Source organism: Blennius ocellaris (genome assembly GCF_963422515.1).
Source record: "Blennius ocellaris genome assembly, chromosome: 16".
NCBI classification, from domain to species: Eukaryota; Metazoa; Chordata; class Actinopteri; order Blenniiformes; family Blenniidae; genus Blennius; species Blennius ocellaris.
In genome coordinates, this window is record NC_137665.1 from 26,159,460 (window position 1) to 26,177,655 (window position 18,196).

At 42.9% G+C, this 18,196-nt stretch overlaps 1 protein-coding gene across 1 annotated transcript; it reads left to right on the plus strand.

The window, feature by feature from the left end:
* The first annotated feature begins 995 nt into the window (after positions 1–995).
* aoc2 (amine oxidase copper containing 2) lies at positions 996–17,854 on the plus strand. Its single transcript, XM_080512011.1, has 5 exons — positions 996–2,584; positions 13,171–13,289; positions 14,636–14,802; positions 15,089–15,221; positions 15,299–17,854. The coding sequence occupies exons 1-5, from the start codon at positions 1,012–1,014 to the stop codon at positions 15,587–15,589; spliced, it is 2,283 nt and encodes a 760-aa protein (XP_080368137.1). The 5' UTR covers positions 996–1,011; the 3' UTR covers positions 15,590–17,854.
* The last annotated feature ends 342 nt before the right edge of the window (positions 17,855–18,196 follow it).

An 18,196-nucleotide genomic window follows, 5' to 3' on the forward strand; every position in this document is an offset into this window, starting at 1 on the left:
ATGTTGCTGGACGGACGCCAGTTTCCCCCCAGCCAAGTAAACTTCTCCGTGTCTTATTTATGAGTGTGTGAGAAACATAAACTCGAGTCCCTGGACTCCAATACAGACGAGAAGATACTGCTCAACTTGTCAGGATCAGATGTTCACTTTCCAACTCATTTTCACAGATTTTTATCTGCCATTTGTTCTGATAAACCGAAAGTTTAGGAAATCTTGTGTGTGGCTTTCGTGGAAGTCGAGGTAAAAAACAGACAAGACTACAATTAAAAAACATGATGCAAAGAATAAATATAAAAGAAAAAACAAAACTGAAGTATTCAAAAATGCATTGTAATATTAATGACTTATTATTTATTAATGACATATTATTTCATTTTAATGAGATCACATTATTTGATACAAATACAATTTTTTTTTCAAAGCATGAATCCAAAGATACACATATATCTTTACATAACAAAATCCTCTCTTTTTAAGTTTTTAAGTTTTGTGAAAATACTTTTCATAATGTTCTCCTTTTTGCTCTGAATGGAGTGAATGTTTGGAATGGAGTGATGAGTGAGTGAACATTTGGAGTTGCGGTTAATTATAGATTACCAAGCAGATAGTTTACACACACATATGAAAAACAAAACATTTCACAACAAGACACTGCATTTTTAATTCTGTGAGTGTAACTTGGCCACTTTTCTCTTGAAAGCATATAGTTGATGCATTTCTGAAGATAATTGCCCTCAAAAGCTGTGCGTAAAGTAGGAAAAGCAACGTACATAAAGTATTCCCAGTGCCCAGATTAGTTGAACCGAGGTGGACTGAAAGTCTGAGTCTCATTCCAAGTGGGAAAGAGGAGGAGGAGGAGGAGGAGGAGGAGGAGGAGGAGGAGGAGGAGCTCGAAGGATTTGTCGGGGCGTGCAGGCAAGGAGGGTGGGAAAGGGGAGACTTTAAATCTCTCCCCTCCAGCTTTGCGCAGGCCGCTCCCTCCTGTAGACCGTCTCACAGAGCTTGTGCGTGATGGTCGAGAAGAGGATGAATTCTCTGGTAAAATGGACGCTGATTCTTTTTGTTGTTTTCTCCATCATTCTGAACTTCGTCCTAATCGGCCTCTACCACGGCAGGGCGCTCAAGTGTTCCACTCAGCGCGTGCACCCGCTGCGGGCCAAACACGACGAGCGCAGCCTCGTGTTCGCTGACCTGACAAGAGAGGAGCACCTGCAGGTGCAGCAGTACATGCTCAAGCAGAAGGACCTTCAAATCTCCACAAACCAGATCACGAAGCCGTCGCAGAATTTCCTGCTGCTCATAGATTTATCTGTTCCGAAAAAAGCGGAGGTTTTGGCGTATTTGGATGGAAAAGGAGCAAAACCGGTGAGAGAGGCGAGCGTGGTCGTCCACTACGGCACCAAGGGCCACATCAAGGAGTATCTAGTGGGGCCACTGCCCAACCCCACATACCTGAAAGATGTGACCAGAGAGAAGTACCACATGGACATACCCATCGTGTCCCGTATGGTCACCATCGGAGAATACGTGTTGATGTTCAAGTTTTTTGAGGAAGAGGTTTTCAATAAGCTCTCCGTGCTCATGAGGGAGAGTTTCGGGGTGGGTGCAAGTCAGGAACTCAATGCGTTTGAGCAGATGCCCCGCGGGGTGCGCACTGGTGACAGGAAGACTTGGGTGTCGTTCTTTCGAGACATGAGTGGTATGTACATTCACCCGGTGGGCTTCGAAGTGCTTCTGAACCACGAGAGTCTGAACGCGTCCCGCTGGACAGTGGAGCGACTTATGTACAACGGGAAATACTTCGACAGTGTAGCTGAGCTGGAGCGGGCGTACGACAGCGGGGCGGTGAAGAAGATCGTCTACAGGGAGTCTCTGGATTACGGGTCCCTGAAGCCTCGGAACCGGCCCCTGCAGATCGGGCCGCAGCAGTTTTACGCAGACGGGAAGCGCTACAGCGTGCATCACAACCAGGTGCTGTACCTGGACTGGAGCTTTGCCTTTGGGCTCAGCGTGCTCACAGGCATGCGGGTGTTTGATGTGCGCTTCAAGGGCGAGCGAATCGTGTACGAGTTGAGTGTGCAAGAAGCCATGTCGGTGTACGGCTCCGTCACCCCAGGCATGATAATCACCAAGTTCATGGACAGCAGCATCGGGATCGGACGCTTTGCGCATGAGCTGGTCCGCGGCGTGGATTGCCCCTACGAAGCCACCTACATCGACACGTACCGGTACATCGACTTGCCCAGGCCGGCCCGATTCAGGAACTCCATCTGTGTCTTTGAGCACAACATGGGTCAGCCGCTGCGGAGGCACTTCTCCGACTTCTTCCACCATTCGTATGGAGGCATGGCGAACAGCGCGCTGGTGTTCCGGACCATCACTGCCATCGGGAACTATGACTACATGTGGGACTTCATCTTCTACCAGAGCGGCTCGGTGGAGGCCAAAGTGCACGCCACCGGATACATTTCCTCCTCCTACCTGATAGATGGCAGTCTCAGGCACGGACACCAGGTGGCGCACAACGTGCTTGGCAACATCCACACGCACTTCATCAACTTCAAGGTGGACCTGGACGTGGTTGGTAAGTATAGGTTCTGTGGGATACACACACACACACACACACACACACACACACACACACACACACACACACACACACACACACACATTTCCACTCCTCGTCAATGAGATTTGCTGCTGATGTTTATTGTTTTATGCTATTATTCATTCAACTATCAAAATTCCATTATTTTGTTGTTGCTTCTTTGTTCATTTATATTCCTGCTGGCACTCTGGAGCTGCTCAGGCTGGTTTAATCTAGAAAATCATGTTACTGTCTAGATAGAACTTCTCAAGACTGGTTTAATCTTGAAAATCGTGTTACTGTCTAGATAGAGCTGCTCGGGCTGGTTTGATCTAGAAAATCACGTTACTGTCTAGATAGAGCTGCTCAGGCTGGTTTAATCTAGAAAACCATGTTACTGTCTGGATAGAGCTGCTCAGGCTGGTTTAATCTAGAAAACCATGTTACTGTCTAGATAGAGCTGCTCAGGCTGGTTTAATCTAGAAAACCATGTTACTGTCTAGATAGAGCTGCTCAGGCTGGTTTCATATAAAAAATCATGTTACTGTCTAGATAGAACTTCTCAAGACTGGTTTAATCTTGAAAATCGTGTTACTGTCTAGATAGAGCTGCTCGGGCTGGTTTGATCTAGAAAATCACGTTACTGTCTAGATAGAGCTGCTCAGGCTGGTTTAATCTAGAAAACCATGTTACTGTCTGGATAGAGCTGCTCAGGCTGGTTTAATCTAGAAAACCATGTTACTGTCTGGATAGAGCTGCTCAGGCTGGTTTAATCTAGAAAACCATGTTACTGTCTGGATAGAGCTGCTCAGGCTGGTTTAATCTAGAAAACCATGTTACTGTCTAGATAGAGCTGCTCAGGCTGGTTTAATCTCATAACAGTTGGAAAATATTTGGATCAGTATGATAACTGTACATAATACATATAGCACTAACAAGGGTTAGGGTTAGGGTTGTCGCCCCCCCCCCCCCCCCCCACCCCCTACCCCCCCCCCCCCTCTCTCTCTCTCTCTCTCTCTCTCTCTCTCTCTCTCTCTCCTCAATCTCCTCTATTCTTGAATTATGTCAATTATGAAATATATTTATTTTTCAAGGCAACATGGTGGAGCAGTGGTTGGCGCTCTCTTCACAGCAGGCTGGTCATGGGTTCAAATAAAGACCAGGAACTTTTTGCGTGTGTGCAGTTTGCATCAACCAATCTCCTTCCACTCACTGTTAAGAAAAGCATTACAGATTAACATTTTCTTTGATAAGTCGGGAGAAATCTGAAAACATGCAGGACAGAGACCCTCTGGCACTGAATCCCCCTGCCGTAAACATTCAATAACTCTGAGGATTCTTAGCATTTTATATGAGAGACTTGACGTCACTGCGTTGTGTTTGAAAAGAATACAGAAGATCAGTTAATTTCATTGCTTCTAATCCTGAAGTCGTCTGAGGACAAAAATGTTTCAGCAAGTCTCTTTAATCACATCATGTGATACACTGAGTATTACTTTTTTTGCTTAGATGATGCAGATATATAAATAGCGAATGGACTCACTTATATAGCACCTTTTCACTGATATATCACCATAATATTGACAAACTTGCATTTTTTGTTTTAAAATCCAGATAAATACTCAGTGTTTGATCTAAATTGGAGTTAATGAATCAGGAAAGAAATATTGATCGAGACTCCTTTTAGAGCCAATTATTGAAAGAGGTCATTTTGGTCCTGAATGACCTTAAAAGGAAAGTAAATAATTTAGAAATTGGTTGCTTGCTTCTTTGAAAAAAATTGATTTGGAATTCTGAACTTTAGAAAGATTCTATTTCGACATATCCAAAACAATGAACAGTAAAAAAGAATGCTAAAAGATAATGTTTTATATTGACAGGAGGTTGGTGTGTGTGTGTGTGTGTGTGTGTGTGTGTGTGTGTGTGTGTGTGTGTGTGTGTGTGTGTGTGTGTGTGTGTGTGTGTGTGTGTGTGTGTGTGTGTGTGTGTGTGTGTGTGTGTGTGTGTGTGTGTGTGTGTGTGTGTGGCAGATGTCTCCCCTGGGATTTTGATTGTCGGAGCAGGGTCAGAGGTCAGCAGAGGCGATGTATCCTGGTGGACGAGTTAAGGGGGGTTTTCTTTTCAAGTTGATTCTCTGCAGTCATTTAGGTGAAGCTGGTTAGAAAGTCCCCAAAAGTTGATCTTTGTAACGGAATTCGTCCATTTTTAATTTCTGTTTTAAACATTTTCTGATTTAGTAAAATAATGAGATGAATGATAGGAGTTGATTAATTAATTTGATTAATGAAGACAGGTTTATTGTGAGACAGGAAAATCACCTTTGAAAAATAAGACACAGATGTATTTTTTTTAAATTTTATTTTATTTCACTTTGGTTTAATCTATAGTTAATTTTTTTTTTATAGAACAAGAAGCTCATCTGATGTGAGTTGAGACAAAGTGGAATACATTTTCGAATGATGTTTGCACAGCGTGACAAGTGAAAATGAACCCTTCCGCATTCATTTGGTAACATCCTGAAACATGATGGCCGTTTCCACGGAGACTGCAGTAATGCTGAAAACAATGACTTTCATGTTGGGCCAATTGTTGGTGGTGTTGTTTGTTTTTGTAATGAAAGCACACACATCCCCACATGCAGAGAGATCAACACGCTCTAAACATTGACAACGGCAGAACAGAGATATTCTAGAGGACAAGTCGGCCAAGTTGGAATGTTTTTACAGCGACTGTCAAAATAAAACTACCAAGTCCCAAGAGAATATGGACTGGGAATCATGACACTCTGGAGGAAACAGGATGAGTCCCTCCTTTCTCCTTTCCTATCCACTTTTCCTTAACATCATGGATGACATCATGGGGTCAAGAAAAGGAGCTAGAAGGCTTCCTAAAGGAGTTGAGGAAAGGTAGTCACGTTGTTGTGACCGTCTGACCACACTTCCACTCGGTGGGGTAATAGTAATCCGACGGCGGCAAAGGTTATTGATGTCAGCCACGGTGAAAAAACTACACATTTCCCAAAAAATGGACTACAAAAAGTGCATTTCTACCACTTTCCCCTGTGCATCTAACCACTGATACAAACTCAAATATCCAAAGCTTGATTGGAAATCAAAGGAAAAGAGGTGAGCAGGTGAATACATAGCCAATAACACTGAGAATAGGCTGCACAAAAACTACTGTGTTGGTTTTGCAATATCTGCATAACAGTCATAGTTAGGATCTGGATTCTAGATTATTCAAAGTTTTTCAAGGCAGATTATTGCTTTGGTAACTTAGTGTCCCTCAGATGAGCCGGCCCTTTAAATGTTGTCGCCGCAAGGAATTCCTCTGGTGAAGTATCAGTGTTTCCTGCGCTAAAGGAGGCTCTAAAGGAAGCATCAGTGTTTCCTAGGATAAAGGAGGCTCTAAAGGAAGCATCAGTGTTTCCTGTGCTAAAGGAGGCTCTAAAGGAAGCATCAGTGTTTCCTGTGCTAAAGGAGGCTCTAAAGGAAGCATCAGTGTTTCCTAGGATAAAGGAGGCTCTAAAGGAAGCATCAGTGTTTCCTAGGATAAAGGAGGTTCTAAAGGAAGCATCAGTGTTTCCTAGGCTAAAGGAGGTTCTAAAGGAAGCATCAGTGTTTCCTAGGCTAAAGGAGGCTCTAAAGGAAGCATCAGTGTTTCCTAGGCTAAAGGAGGCTCTAAAGGAAGCATCAGTGTTTCCTGTGCTAAAGGAGGTTCTAAAGGAAGCATCAGTGTTTCCTGTGCTAAAGGAGGCTCTAAAGGAAGCATCAGTGTTTCCTGTGCTAAAGGAGGTTCTAAAGGAAGCATCAGTGTTTCCTAGGATAAAGGAGGTTCTAAAGGAAGCATCAGTGTTTCCTAGGATAAAGGAGGTTCTAAAGGAAGCATCCGTGTTTCCTAGGATAAAGGAGGTTCTAAAGGGAAGCATCAGTGTTTCCTGTGCTAAAGGAGGTTCTAAAGGAAGAATCAGTGTTTCCTAGGATAAAGGAGGTTCTAAAGGAAGCATCAGTGTTTCCTAGGATAAAGGAGGTTCTAAAGGAAGCATCAGTGTTTCCTGTGCTAAAGGAGGTTCTAAAGGAAGCATCAGTGTTTCCTAGGATAAAGGAGGTTCTAAAGGAAGCATCAGTGTTTCCTGTGCTAAAGGAGGCTCTAAAGGAAGCATCAGTGTTTCCTAGGCTAAAGGAGGCTCTAAAGGAAGCATCAGTGTTTCCTGTGCTAAAGGAGGTTCTAAAGGAAGCATCAGTGTTTCCTAGGCTAAAGGAGGCTCTAAAGGAAGCATCAGTGTTTCCTGTGCTAAAGGAGGTTCTAAAGGAAGCATCAGTGTTTCCTGTGCTAAAGGAGGCTCTAAAGGAAGCATCAGTGTTTCCTAGGCTAAATGAGGCTCTAAAGGAAGCATCAGTGTTTCCTAGGCTAAAGGAGCCTCTAAAGGAAGCATCAGTGTTTCCTGTGCTAAAGGAGGCTCTAAAGGAAGCATCAGTGTTTCCTAGGCTAAAGGAGGCTCTAAAGGAAGCAGCAGTGTTTCCTAGGCTAAAGGAGCCTCTAAAGGAAGCATCAGTGTTCCCTAGGCTAAAGGAGCCTCTAAAGGAAGCATCAGTGTTCCCTGTGCTAAAGGAGGCTCTAAAGGAAGCATCAGTGTTTCCTGTGCTAAAGGAGGCTCTAAAGGAAGCATCAGTGTTTCCTAGGCTAAAGGAGCCTCTAAAGGAAGCATCAGTGTTTCCTGTGCTAAAGGAGGCTCTAAAGGAAGCATCAGTGTTTCCTAGGATAAAGGAGGCTCTAAAGGAAGCATCAGTGTTTCCTAGGATAAAGGAGGTTCTAAAGGAAGCATCAGTGTTTCCTAGGCTAAAGGAGGCTCTAAAGGAAGCATCAGTGTATCCTAGGATAAAGGAGGTTCTAAAGGAAGCATCATTGTTTCCTAGGATAAAGGAGGTTCTAAAGGAAGCATCAGTGTTTCCTAGGATAAAGGAGGTTCTAAAGGAAGCATCATTGTTTCCTAGGATAAAGGAGGTTCTAAAGGAAGCATCAGTGTTTCCTAGGCTAAAGGAGGCTCTAAAGGAAGCATCAGTGTATCCTAGGATAAAGGAGGTTCTAAAGGAAGCATCAGTGTTTCCTAGGATGAAGGAGGTTCTAAAGGAAGCATCAGTGTTTCCTAGGATAAAGGAGGTTCTAAAGGAAGCATCAGTGTTTCCTAGGCTAAAGGAGGCTCTAAAGGAAGCATCAGTGTTTCCTAGGATAAAGGAGGTTCTAAAGGAAGCAACAGTGTTTCCTAGGATAAAGGAGGCTCTAAAGGAACATCAGTGTTTCCTAGGATAAAGGAGGTTCTAAAGGAAGCATCAGTGTTTCCTAGGCTAAAGGAGATTCTAAAGGAAGCATCAGTGTTTCCTAGGATAAAGGAGGTTCTAAAGGAAGCATCAGTGTTTCCTAGGATAAAGGAGGTTCTAAAGGAAGCATCAGTGTTTCCTAGGATAAAGGAGGTTCTAAAGGAAGCATCATTGTTTCCTAGGATAAAGGAGGTTCTAAAGGAAGCATCAGTGTTTCCTAGGCTAAAGGAGGCTCTAAAGGAAGCATCAGTGTATCCTAGGATAAAGGAGGTTCTAAAGGAAGCATCAGTGTTTCCTGCGCTAAAGGAGGCTCTAAAGGAAGCATCAGTGTTTCCTGTGCTAAAGGAGGCTCTAAAGGAAGCATCAGTGTTTCCTAGGATAAAGGAGGCTCTAAAGGAAGCATCAGTGTTTCCTGTGCTAAAGGAGGCTCTAAAGGAAGCATCAGTGTTTCCTGTGCTAAAGGAGGCTCTAAAGGAAGCATCAGTGTTTCCTAGGATAAAGGAGGCTCTAAAGGAAGCATCAGTGTTTCCTAGGATAAAGGAGGTTCTAAAGGAAGCATCAGTGTTTCCTAGGCTAAAGGAGGTTCTAAAGGAAGCATCAGTGTTTCCTAGGCTAAAGGAGGCTCTAAAGGAAGCATCAGTGTTTCCTAGGCTAAAGGAGGCTCTAAAGGAAGCATCAGTGTTTCCTGTGCTAAAGGAGGTTCTAAAGGAAGCATCAGTGTTTCCTGTGCTAAAGGAGGCTCTAAAGGAAGCATCAGTGTTTCCTGTGCTAAAGGAGGTTCTAAAGGAAGCATCAGTGTTTCCTAGGATAAAGGAGGTTCTAAAGGAAGCATCAGTGTTTCCTAGGATAAAGGAGGTTCTAAAGGAAGCATCCGTGTTTCCTAGGATAAAGGAGGTTCTAAAGGGAAGCATCAGTGTTTCCTGTGCTAAAGGAGGTTCTAAAGGAAGAATCAGTGTTTCCTAGGATAAAGGAGGTTCTAAAGGAAGCATCAGTGTTTCCTAGGATAAAGGAGGTTCTAAAGGAAGCATCAGTGTTTCCTGTGCTAAAGGAGGTTCTAAAGGAAGCATCAGTGTTTCCTAGGATAAAGGAGGTTCTAAAGGAAGCATCAGTGTTTCCTGTGCTAAAGGAGGCTCTAAAGGAAGCATCAGTGTTTCCTAGGCTAAAGGAGGCTCTAAAGGAAGCATCAGTGTTTCCTGTGCTAAAGGAGGTTCTAAAGGAAGCATCAGTGTTTCCTAGGCTAAAGGAGGCTCTAAAGGAAGCATCAGTGTTTCCTGTGCTAAAGGAGGTTCTAAAGGAAGCATCAGTGTTTCCTGTGCTAAAGGAGGCTCTAAAGGAAGCATCAGTGTTTCCTAGGCTAAATGAGGCTCTAAAGGAAGCATCAGTGTTTCCTAGGCTAAAGGAGCCTCTAAAGGAAGCATCAGTGTTTCCTGTGCTAAAGGAGGCTCTAAAGGAAGCATCAGTGTTTCCTAGGCTAAAGGAGGCTCTAAAGGAAGCAGCAGTGTTTCCTAGGCTAAAGGAGCCTCTAAAGGAAGCATCAGTGTTCCCTAGGCTAAAGGAGCCTCTAAAGGAAGCATCAGTGTTCCCTGTGCTAAAGGAGGCTCTAAAGGAAGCATCAGTGTTTCCTGTGCTAAAGGAGGCTCTAAAGGAAGCATCAGTGTTTCCTAGGCTAAAGGAGCCTCTAAAGGAAGCATCAGTGTTTCCTGTGCTAAAGGAGGCTCTAAAGGAAGCATCAGTGTTTCCTAGGATAAAGGAGGCTCTAAAGGAAGCATCAGTGTTTCCTAGGATAAAGGAGGTTCTAAAGGAAGCATCAGTGTTTCCTAGGCTAAAGGAGGCTCTAAAGGAAGCATCAGTGTATCCTAGGATAAAGGAGGTTCTAAAGGAAGCATCATTGTTTCCTAGGATAAAGGAGGTTCTAAAGGAAGCATCAGTGTTTCCTAGGATAAAGGAGGTTCTAAAGGAAGCATCATTGTTTCCTAGGATAAAGGAGGTTCTAAAGGAAGCATCAGTGTTTCCTAGGCTAAAGGAGGCTCTAAAGGAAGCATCAGTGTATCCTAGGATAAAGGAGGTTCTAAAGGAAGCATCAGTGTTTCCTAGGATGAAGGAGGTTCTAAAGGAAGCATCAGTGTTTCCTAGGATAAAGGAGGTTCTAAAGGAAGCATCAGTGTTTCCTAGGCTAAAGGAGGCTCTAAAGGAAGCATCAGTGTTTCCTAGGATAAAGGAGGTTCTAAAGGAAGCAACAGTGTTTCCTAGGATAAAGGAGGCTCTAAAGGAACATCAGTGTTTCCTAGGATAAAGGAGGTTCTAAAGGAAGCATCAGTGTTTCCTAGGCTAAAGGAGATTCTAAAGGAAGCATCAGTGTTTCCTAGGATAAAGGAGGTTCTAAAGGAAGCATCAGTGTTTCCTAGGATAAAGGAGGTTCTAAAGGAAGCATCAGTGTTTCCTAGGATAAAGGAGGTTCTAAAGGAAGCATCATTGTTTCCTAGGATAAAGGAGGTTCTAAAGGAAGCATCAGTGTTTCCTAGGCTAAAGGAGGCTCTAAAGGAAGCATCAGTGTATCCTAGGATAAAGGAGGTTCTAAAGGAAGCATCAGTGTTTCCTAGGATGAAGGAGGTTCTAAAGGAAGCATCAGTGTTTCCTAGGATAAAGGAGGTTCTAAAGGAAGCATCAGTGTTTCCTAGGCTAAAGGAGGCTCTAAAGGAAGCATCAGTGTTTCCTAGGATAAAGGAGGTTCTAAAGGAAGCATCAGTGTTTCCTAGGATAAAGGAGGCTCTAAAGGAACATCAGTGTTTCCTAGGATAAAGGAGGTTCTAAAGGAAGCATCAGTGTTTCCTAGGCTAAAGGAGATTCTAAAGGAAGCATCAGTGTTTCCTAGGATAAAGGAGGTTCTAAAGGAAGCATCAGTGTTTCCTAGGATAAAGGAGGTTCTAAAGGAAGCATCAGTGTTTCCTAGGCTAAAGGAGATTCTAAAGGAAGCATCAGTGTTTCCTAGGATAAAGGAGGCTCTAAAGGAAGCATCAGTGTTTCCTGTGCTACAGGAGCCTCTAAAGGAAGCATCAGTGTTTCCTAGGCTACAGGGGGTTCTAAAGGAAGCATCAGTGTTTCCTAGGATAAAGGAGGCTCTAAAGGAAGCATCAGTGTTTCCTGTGCTAAAGGAGGTTCTAAAGGAAGCATCAGTGTTTCCTGTGCTAAAGGAGGTTCTAAAGGAAGCATCAGTGTTTCCTAGGCTAAAGGAGGCTCTAAAGGAAGCATCAGTGTTTCCTAGGATAAAGGAGGCTCTAACGGAAGCATCAGTGTTTCCTAGGATAAAGGAGGTTCTAAAGGAAGCATCAGTGCTTCCTAGGATAAAGGAGGTTCTAAAGGAAGCATCAGTGCTTCCTAGGATAAAGGAGGCTCTAAAGGAAGCATCAGTGTTTCCTAGGATAAAGGAGGCTCTAAAGGAAGCATCAGTGTTTCCTGTGCTAAAGGAGGCTCTAAAGGAAGCATCAGTGTTTCCTAGGATGAAGGAGGTTCTAAAGGAAGCATCAGTGTTTCCTAGGCTAAAGGAGGCTCTAAAGGAAGCATCAGTGTTTCCTAGGATAAAGGAGGTTCTAAAGGAAGCATCAGTGTTTCCTAGGATAAAGGAGGCTCTAAAGGAAGCATCAGTGTTTCCTAGGATAAAGGAGGTTCTAAAGGAAGCATCAGTGTTTCCTAGGCTAAAGGAGATTCTAAAGGAAGCATCAGTGTTTCCTAGGATAAAGGAGGTTCTAAAGGAAGCATCAGTGTTTCCTAGGCTAAAGGAGATTCTAAAGGAAGCATCAGTGTTTCCTAGGATAAAGGAGGCTCTAAAGGAAGCATCAGTGTTTCCTGTGCTACAGGAGCCTCTAAAGGAAGCATCAGTGTTTCCTAGGCTACAGGAGGTTCTAAAGGAAGCATCAGTGTTTCCTAGGATAAAGGAGGCTCTAAAGGAAGCATCAGTGTTTCCTGTGCTAAAGGAGGCTCTAACGGAAGCATCAGTGTTTCCTAGGATAAAGGAAGCATCCGTGTTTCCTAGGATAAAGGAGGTTCTAAAGGAAGCATCAGTGTTTCCTAGGATAAAGGAGGCTCTAAAGGAAGCGTCAGTGTTTCCTAGGATAAAGGAGGCTCTAAAGGAAGCGTCAGTGTTTCCTAGGATAAAGGAAGCATCAGTGTTTCCTAGGATAAAGGAGGTTCTAAAGGAAGCATCAGTGTTTCCTAGGCTAAAGGAGCCTCTAAAGGAAGCATCAGTGTTTCCTAGGATAAAGGAGGCTCTAAAGGAAGCGTCAGTGTTTCCTAGGATAAAGGAAGCATCAGTGTTTCCTAGGATAAAGGAGGTTCTAAAGGAAGCATCAGTGTTTCCTAGGCTAAAGGAGCCTCTAAAGGAAGCATCAGTGTTTCCTAGGATAAAGGAGGCTCTAAAGGAAGCGTCAGTGTTTCCTAGGATAAAGGAAGCATAAGTGTTTCCTAGGATAAAGGAGGTTCTAAAGGAAGCATCAGTGTTTCTTAGGCTAAAGGAGGTTCTAAAGGAAGCATCAGTGTTTCCTAGGCTAAAGGAATCATCAGTGTTTCCTAAGCTAAAGGAAGCATCAGTGTTTCCTAGGCTAAAGGAAGCATCAGTGTTTCCTAGGCTAAAGGAAGCATCAGTGTTTCCTAGGCTAAAGGAAGCATCAGTGTTTCCTAGGCTAAAGGAAGCATCAGTATTTCCTAGGCTAAAGGAAGCATCAGTATTTCCTAGGCTAAAGGAAGCATCAGTGTTTCCTAGGCTAAAGGAAGCATCAGTGTTTCCTAGGCTAAAGGAAGCATCAGTATTTCCTAGGCTAAAGGAAGCATCAGTGTTTCCTAGGCTAAAGGAGGACTGTTGAGGAGTGTTGATTACATCCATCGTGATCAAACTTTTCAAACATATAGTTTTACAAAATGTACAAACAATTTAATTTAATTTACAATTAAAATGGTAAAAGATGTTTCCATGATAGTTTCCCAACAGGTTTCCAAAGAGTGAAAACACAGACTTGTTTATCCCACTGTCAATGGTAGATGAACTTCTATGTTCTAGAAGCACATCTACCATACAGTAAATTAAATGCAGTATCAGCAGAATTCAGAGACTAAAGAACCAATAATAAAGTCCTGATATATTGACGGGACTTACGTAACTCTGAAATGCTCCGACAGTGGATGAGATCGACACAATTGGTTCTTCTTCCGGTTCTGTGTGACTTAACATCCTGACCTTACAGGTGCTGATGATCAATAATCGTCTCCCTGTAGGCCTGCAGAATGTTTTCCAGACCAAAGACATGGAGTTTGTCAACGTGTCGCTGCCGTGGATGCCTGATCACCACGCAATGGTTCCTCAGCTGGTGGAGAAGCAGCTGAAAACAGAACAGGTGTGTTTCCATGCTAACTCACTTTGTCTTCATCTTCTGCTTTTCTTGTCTGTGAAGAAAAGTCGGGTGTCTCCATGAAAAGCCTCACAATTTAGTTTCAGACAAGATTGGATGCAACCATCTTGAGCGGGACGTTGAATCCCACTAAATTCTAAACTGATGGCCGTGTAATTCATTTGCATAGTTTCAGGCAGCCATACTGGATTCCTATTGATTAGACCGATGTTTATTTAAAAGAGATAATAACATCTCGCTATAACTAAAGAGAGTTTGTTTTATTTTGCATACATAAATGTCTCTTTTGAAATCAAAGGCCACAAATCTAAATCAGATTAGATTACTATTTACTTGCTATATATTAGATTGCTTTAAATCTTTTAAATATGACCTCTACTGTATAGAAAATCAAAATACAACGGAATAAGGACTGAAGTGCTGTTCAATTTTAATACATATTTAACAATCACTTCGAAGAAAATGTACATTTCAACATTTTCATGGATTTTTAAAACTTGTAGTTCCCTGAAGAATCAACTAGAAGTGGACAGATCAGAATGTGACTTTAGAGTGGAGAATGATTTGGTATTAACCTTAATGACTGTCTTGACTGTGATGATTTTTGTCAATATTGCTCTCAACAAGATACCCACGTATTGTGACTACTTGTACTCTTGAAAGATCCCCAATACAACTCGGCAAGTATTACGTGACATTATGCATCAGCTACATCAGTCACAGGTAGACAAGTCAGTGGTTTAGAGATTCTTTCATATTAATGAGAATGACAAAGGTGAGACAGACTTTAAATTATGTTCTGACAAAATGTCAAGAGGAGGACAAAGACAGTTTCTCACCAGAGACGTTCAGATCAGCAGAGTTAGAACAGTTTTGCTAATCACTTTCACCTCAGCGGATTAGGAGGATTTTACTTTGAGCTGTGTTACATGCTCCAGTCTAAAGAGTTTCAGGGCTCAAGCACCAGCGGTGATTAAAGACTGAGTCACTCAGCAGTCTACAGTGAGCACACTGCGCTATGCGTACGTAGATGTAGTCGTACATGGGAGCCTTCGGGACTGTTGGAAGTCTGACAGACAAAAGCTGTGTGGTGGTTTTTCACCACAATGCATATCCGTTGAGCATCTTTGCATATGAAGTATAAATTTGCTTTTTAGCATTTAACAAGTAGTCGTATCAGTTCTCAATATCTTCAAGTAGCTAAAGACGGGTTCTCATACTTGAACTAATTTTTCACAAAAGTGGTCTGGGTGTGTTCCTCCTCTCAACAGTGACACCGTGTTTACCTGCTCATTACTGGATGAATAATGGCCGCTGTGCTGCTTTCACAGGAGGCCGCAATGCGCCACGACACCAAGACCCCTCGCTACCTCCACATAGCCAGCAAACAGACCAACATCTGGGGCCACCAGCGCTCCTACAGGCTGCAGGTCTACAGCTTCGCAGGGGATCCCCTCCCGGAGAGCCAGGCTGAGGAGCTGGCCATGTCCTGGGCCAGGTACAACGCCTCTGCAGGAAATGCTGAAAACCATGTTGTTGATTTGTAGAAGTGAAAAAAGAACACTCTCGAATCTGGAGCAGAGCAACTTCAAAAGCTCCTGCTGTTGTGTGGTTTGTGGCCACGTCCATCAGTGTTTGGCTTCACTGTGATCAGAGGAAGCGTCGGCAAGCTTTCGTAGAAGCATCCGGGTCAGGAACATTGCTGGACCTGTCTGGATACGAGCTGCCGTCTGGGAGCTCAGACTCTTCTTGTCTTCAGTCTGTCTGTCCTCTGACTGTCGCAGGTATAAAGTCGCCATCACCAAGCACAAGGACTCGGAGCAGACCAGCAGCAGCGTGTACAATCAGAACGGCATTTGGTCTCCGGCTGTTGACTTCAGCAAATTCATCGAAGACAATGAAAATATTGAAGACCAAGTGAGTTACCACAGAAGCTGAGCGTTGAAGTGATCTGAAAAGTACCTGAACGTTTAAACTTGACGATGTATCTGCAGGACCTGGTTGCCTGGGTGACCGCCGGTTTCCTCCACATTCCTCACGCTGAGGACATCCCCAACACGGTAACCGTGGGCAACGGGGGTGGTGTCCTGCTGCGTCCTCACAACTACTTCAACGAGGACCCATCCATCCATTCGGCGGACAGCGTGTACTTTGCTCCGGGCAGCGAGGAGAGCTGTGAGAGTAACAGGATGGCCTGCCTGACGCAGGACTCCTGCAGCCCGGTTCTCCAGCCGTTCACCTACAATGGCTTTGAGGGCGTCATGAAGTTTAAGGACTCTGCCTGATTCAATGGGCACCACTAAGGTCTAAGACACCAGTCTGACAGAGATTGTTTTTGGCTGCAGTTCAGGAAGGCGTACCCCAGCATTCCAACTTTTTCCCTAGAATCTCTCAAAGTTCCCCAAAAACATGCCATAAAATGTAATGTAGGATGCGATTGTCAGTATTACGGTTTTCTTTGACATCTAAAAATCTAATCCGACAACAGACAAAGCTACGGGTGAAGCTTGGGAGCCACTGGGATACACTACATGTATATTAATGCAGTGGATTCTGTGAATTGTTTGGCTTTCTACTGAAGAAAAGTGCTGACTCATATTTTGTGTGTTAAAGTCCAACTGAAATGTCCTTTAATGATCTATTTTTATATGTTTGATGATAGAATTATTTTACTTTTTGAGCTAAACGCTACCAGGGGTCCATGTGATTCATGTCTCCAGCGACCTACTTTATACTTTTTTATGCTACAACTTCACACCACGTGAGCTTTTCCTCATGCCAAGCACAACGTTTTTCACAAATTTATAAACTTCTGGCTTCTGTCACTTGGATGAAGCAAATTATTGTGATAGACAGTCATTCCCGATTGTTTTTGCCTTTATAATATTTGGAATTATTGTGCATGTGCTGTGAGGTGACTGTCGTGTTTTTTGAGGCAATATTCAAAAATCATTAAACACTCTCAACACTATTTTTACTTAAAAACTGTTGGTTTTACTCTTGATTTTTTTTTAATTATTAATTTACCATAATGTCTTTTTAAAAAATTGACCAATAAGAAGGCATGCTGGGACATACCAATATGTTTGTTCAATTAGTTCTTTTGATCATCCAATAATGTCTGTTCCTGATGTAACTTGCTCTCAAACTTTCAGACATGCAAGATTGGCTGTTGTGTCATGTTCAGTGTGTCTCCTCAGTGAAGTTCCTACATTTTAAAGACCATTAAAGTTAGTCATGATTTGCCAGTTAAACTGATGAAAAACGTGATGCTCGGGACAAATGACGCCATCTTGTGGTAGACTGGTGTTACAAGACGAAGCTAGCTGGATCACTTGTATTACAAAAACACATCAATCCTCAAACACGGTGTCAAACATTTCCAAAAAGATCACTGAAAGTAAGTAATTTGGATTAAATGCTACCTTTTACACACAAGTGTATAAAGCTCTATAAATCTGATCCTGAGTCCTTCGCCAAGGTGGCAGACTTGTGACGTTTCCTGAGGAAGAATGAATTCTTCATCTATCATTTCCTGTGTCCACATGCTGAAAGAGTCACCTGGCTGGACATGCTTGCTTTCACGTGCTATTTGAGGTGTGAAGTCACCTCATCACAGGACATTTGCTAACCTGAGTGAGTTGAAATATATTCTATTTTCCTTGCGCTTTAACATTGTGTACACTAAGCGGTTTGTCAACTGTGAAACAGGTTAATCCACCCTTCGTGAATGTATATGGCTGCATATGTAAAGTTTGTGTTATAGTTTCATTTGAATGCAATGAAATTATAAAATCAAAACAGTGAAATACAATTCTTACATATATTTGATTCTGATTGTTGGCTGTGTTGTCTTAAATCCTCACCAATACCCAAGTTACTGTTGTTCAGTCGATGGACGACGCAGCACATTGATTTGAGTTGTACCGGTCCTTATTTGGTGCTCTTGTATTTATGGCAGCAGGCAGATGCATGTGGGATGGGGTCTAAATATAAACCGCGCTGTGTATGGCGAAAATGCTCTTGAGGTTTTTTGTGTTCCAGCGATACAACAAGCGACTGCTGGGAAAACAACCAGCAGGGCTGTGGGGAAGTTGTGTTTCCTAGAAAAAGATCCAAAAAGGTTGGAGTTCAACAACAGGGCCTTTCTGTGGGGAGGCTACAAGCTGCCTGCTAGCACACTGCTCACTCTGCACCACTGCTAACTCACAGCTAATGTCTCATTCCGGCAAGGATCCAGAAACACCCGTGTAAGCACATTGACTGGGTCGTGGTTTATCTGTGTGCCCCTACTCAGTGTTTCACAGTGATGTTGCTATCTGACAGGTTTGCATTGATATGAGCTAATGGCTAACATGATAATGATGTTTACTTGGTTCCGCAAACAAGTGTGGCGTTGCTAAGGTATGTGCCCAAGTTCTTGTTGAAGTTTTATTCAGTCAACTGATGTTTTTAAAAAGAAAGTCAACTATCCAAATAAAATCCTTCTGTTAGCGTCGAACTAAACCTTAACTAAAAACAATCTTTTTCTTTTTTTTTTTCTTTATAAAGGTAGCCAATACACAGAAGTGAGTTTGTTGAGTATCTTAAGTTTTGCTTTTTAATTACTTCTGCCAACGAGAGTTGGCTGTGAAGGTTATTTCCTTTATCTCCATGTATTTATTTTTGGTCTGTATATGTTTGTATGTATATATGTATGTAATCAGCTTTTCGCAAAAACTAATCAACTGAATTGTATGAAATGTTCAGGGATGATTTGTCGTCATCTGAATCATGGACTAGATTTTGGGTTCTGAATAAATTCCCAAAAACTGTGAAACAAGTTTGCATACAAAGCAGATGAGCAAGGCACCTCATGGAGGAGCTCAAAGAAGATCAGCATCTGTTGCCAT

Excerpts from the sequence above, each read along its gene's own strand:
- aoc2 (XM_080512011.1), top strand. The coding sequence starts at position 1,012 with ATGGTCGAGAAGAGGATGAATTCTCTGGTAAAATGGACGCTGATTCTT. Across the intron at positions 2,585-13,170 it reads GGTGGACCTGGACGTGGTTG|GCCTGCAGAATGTTTTCCAG; the intron begins GTAAGTATAGGT and ends GTCTCCCTGTAG. Across the intron at positions 15,222-15,298 it reads ATGAAAATATTGAAGACCAA|GACCTGGTTGCCTGGGTGAC; the intron begins GTGAGTTACCAC and ends ATGTATCTGCAG.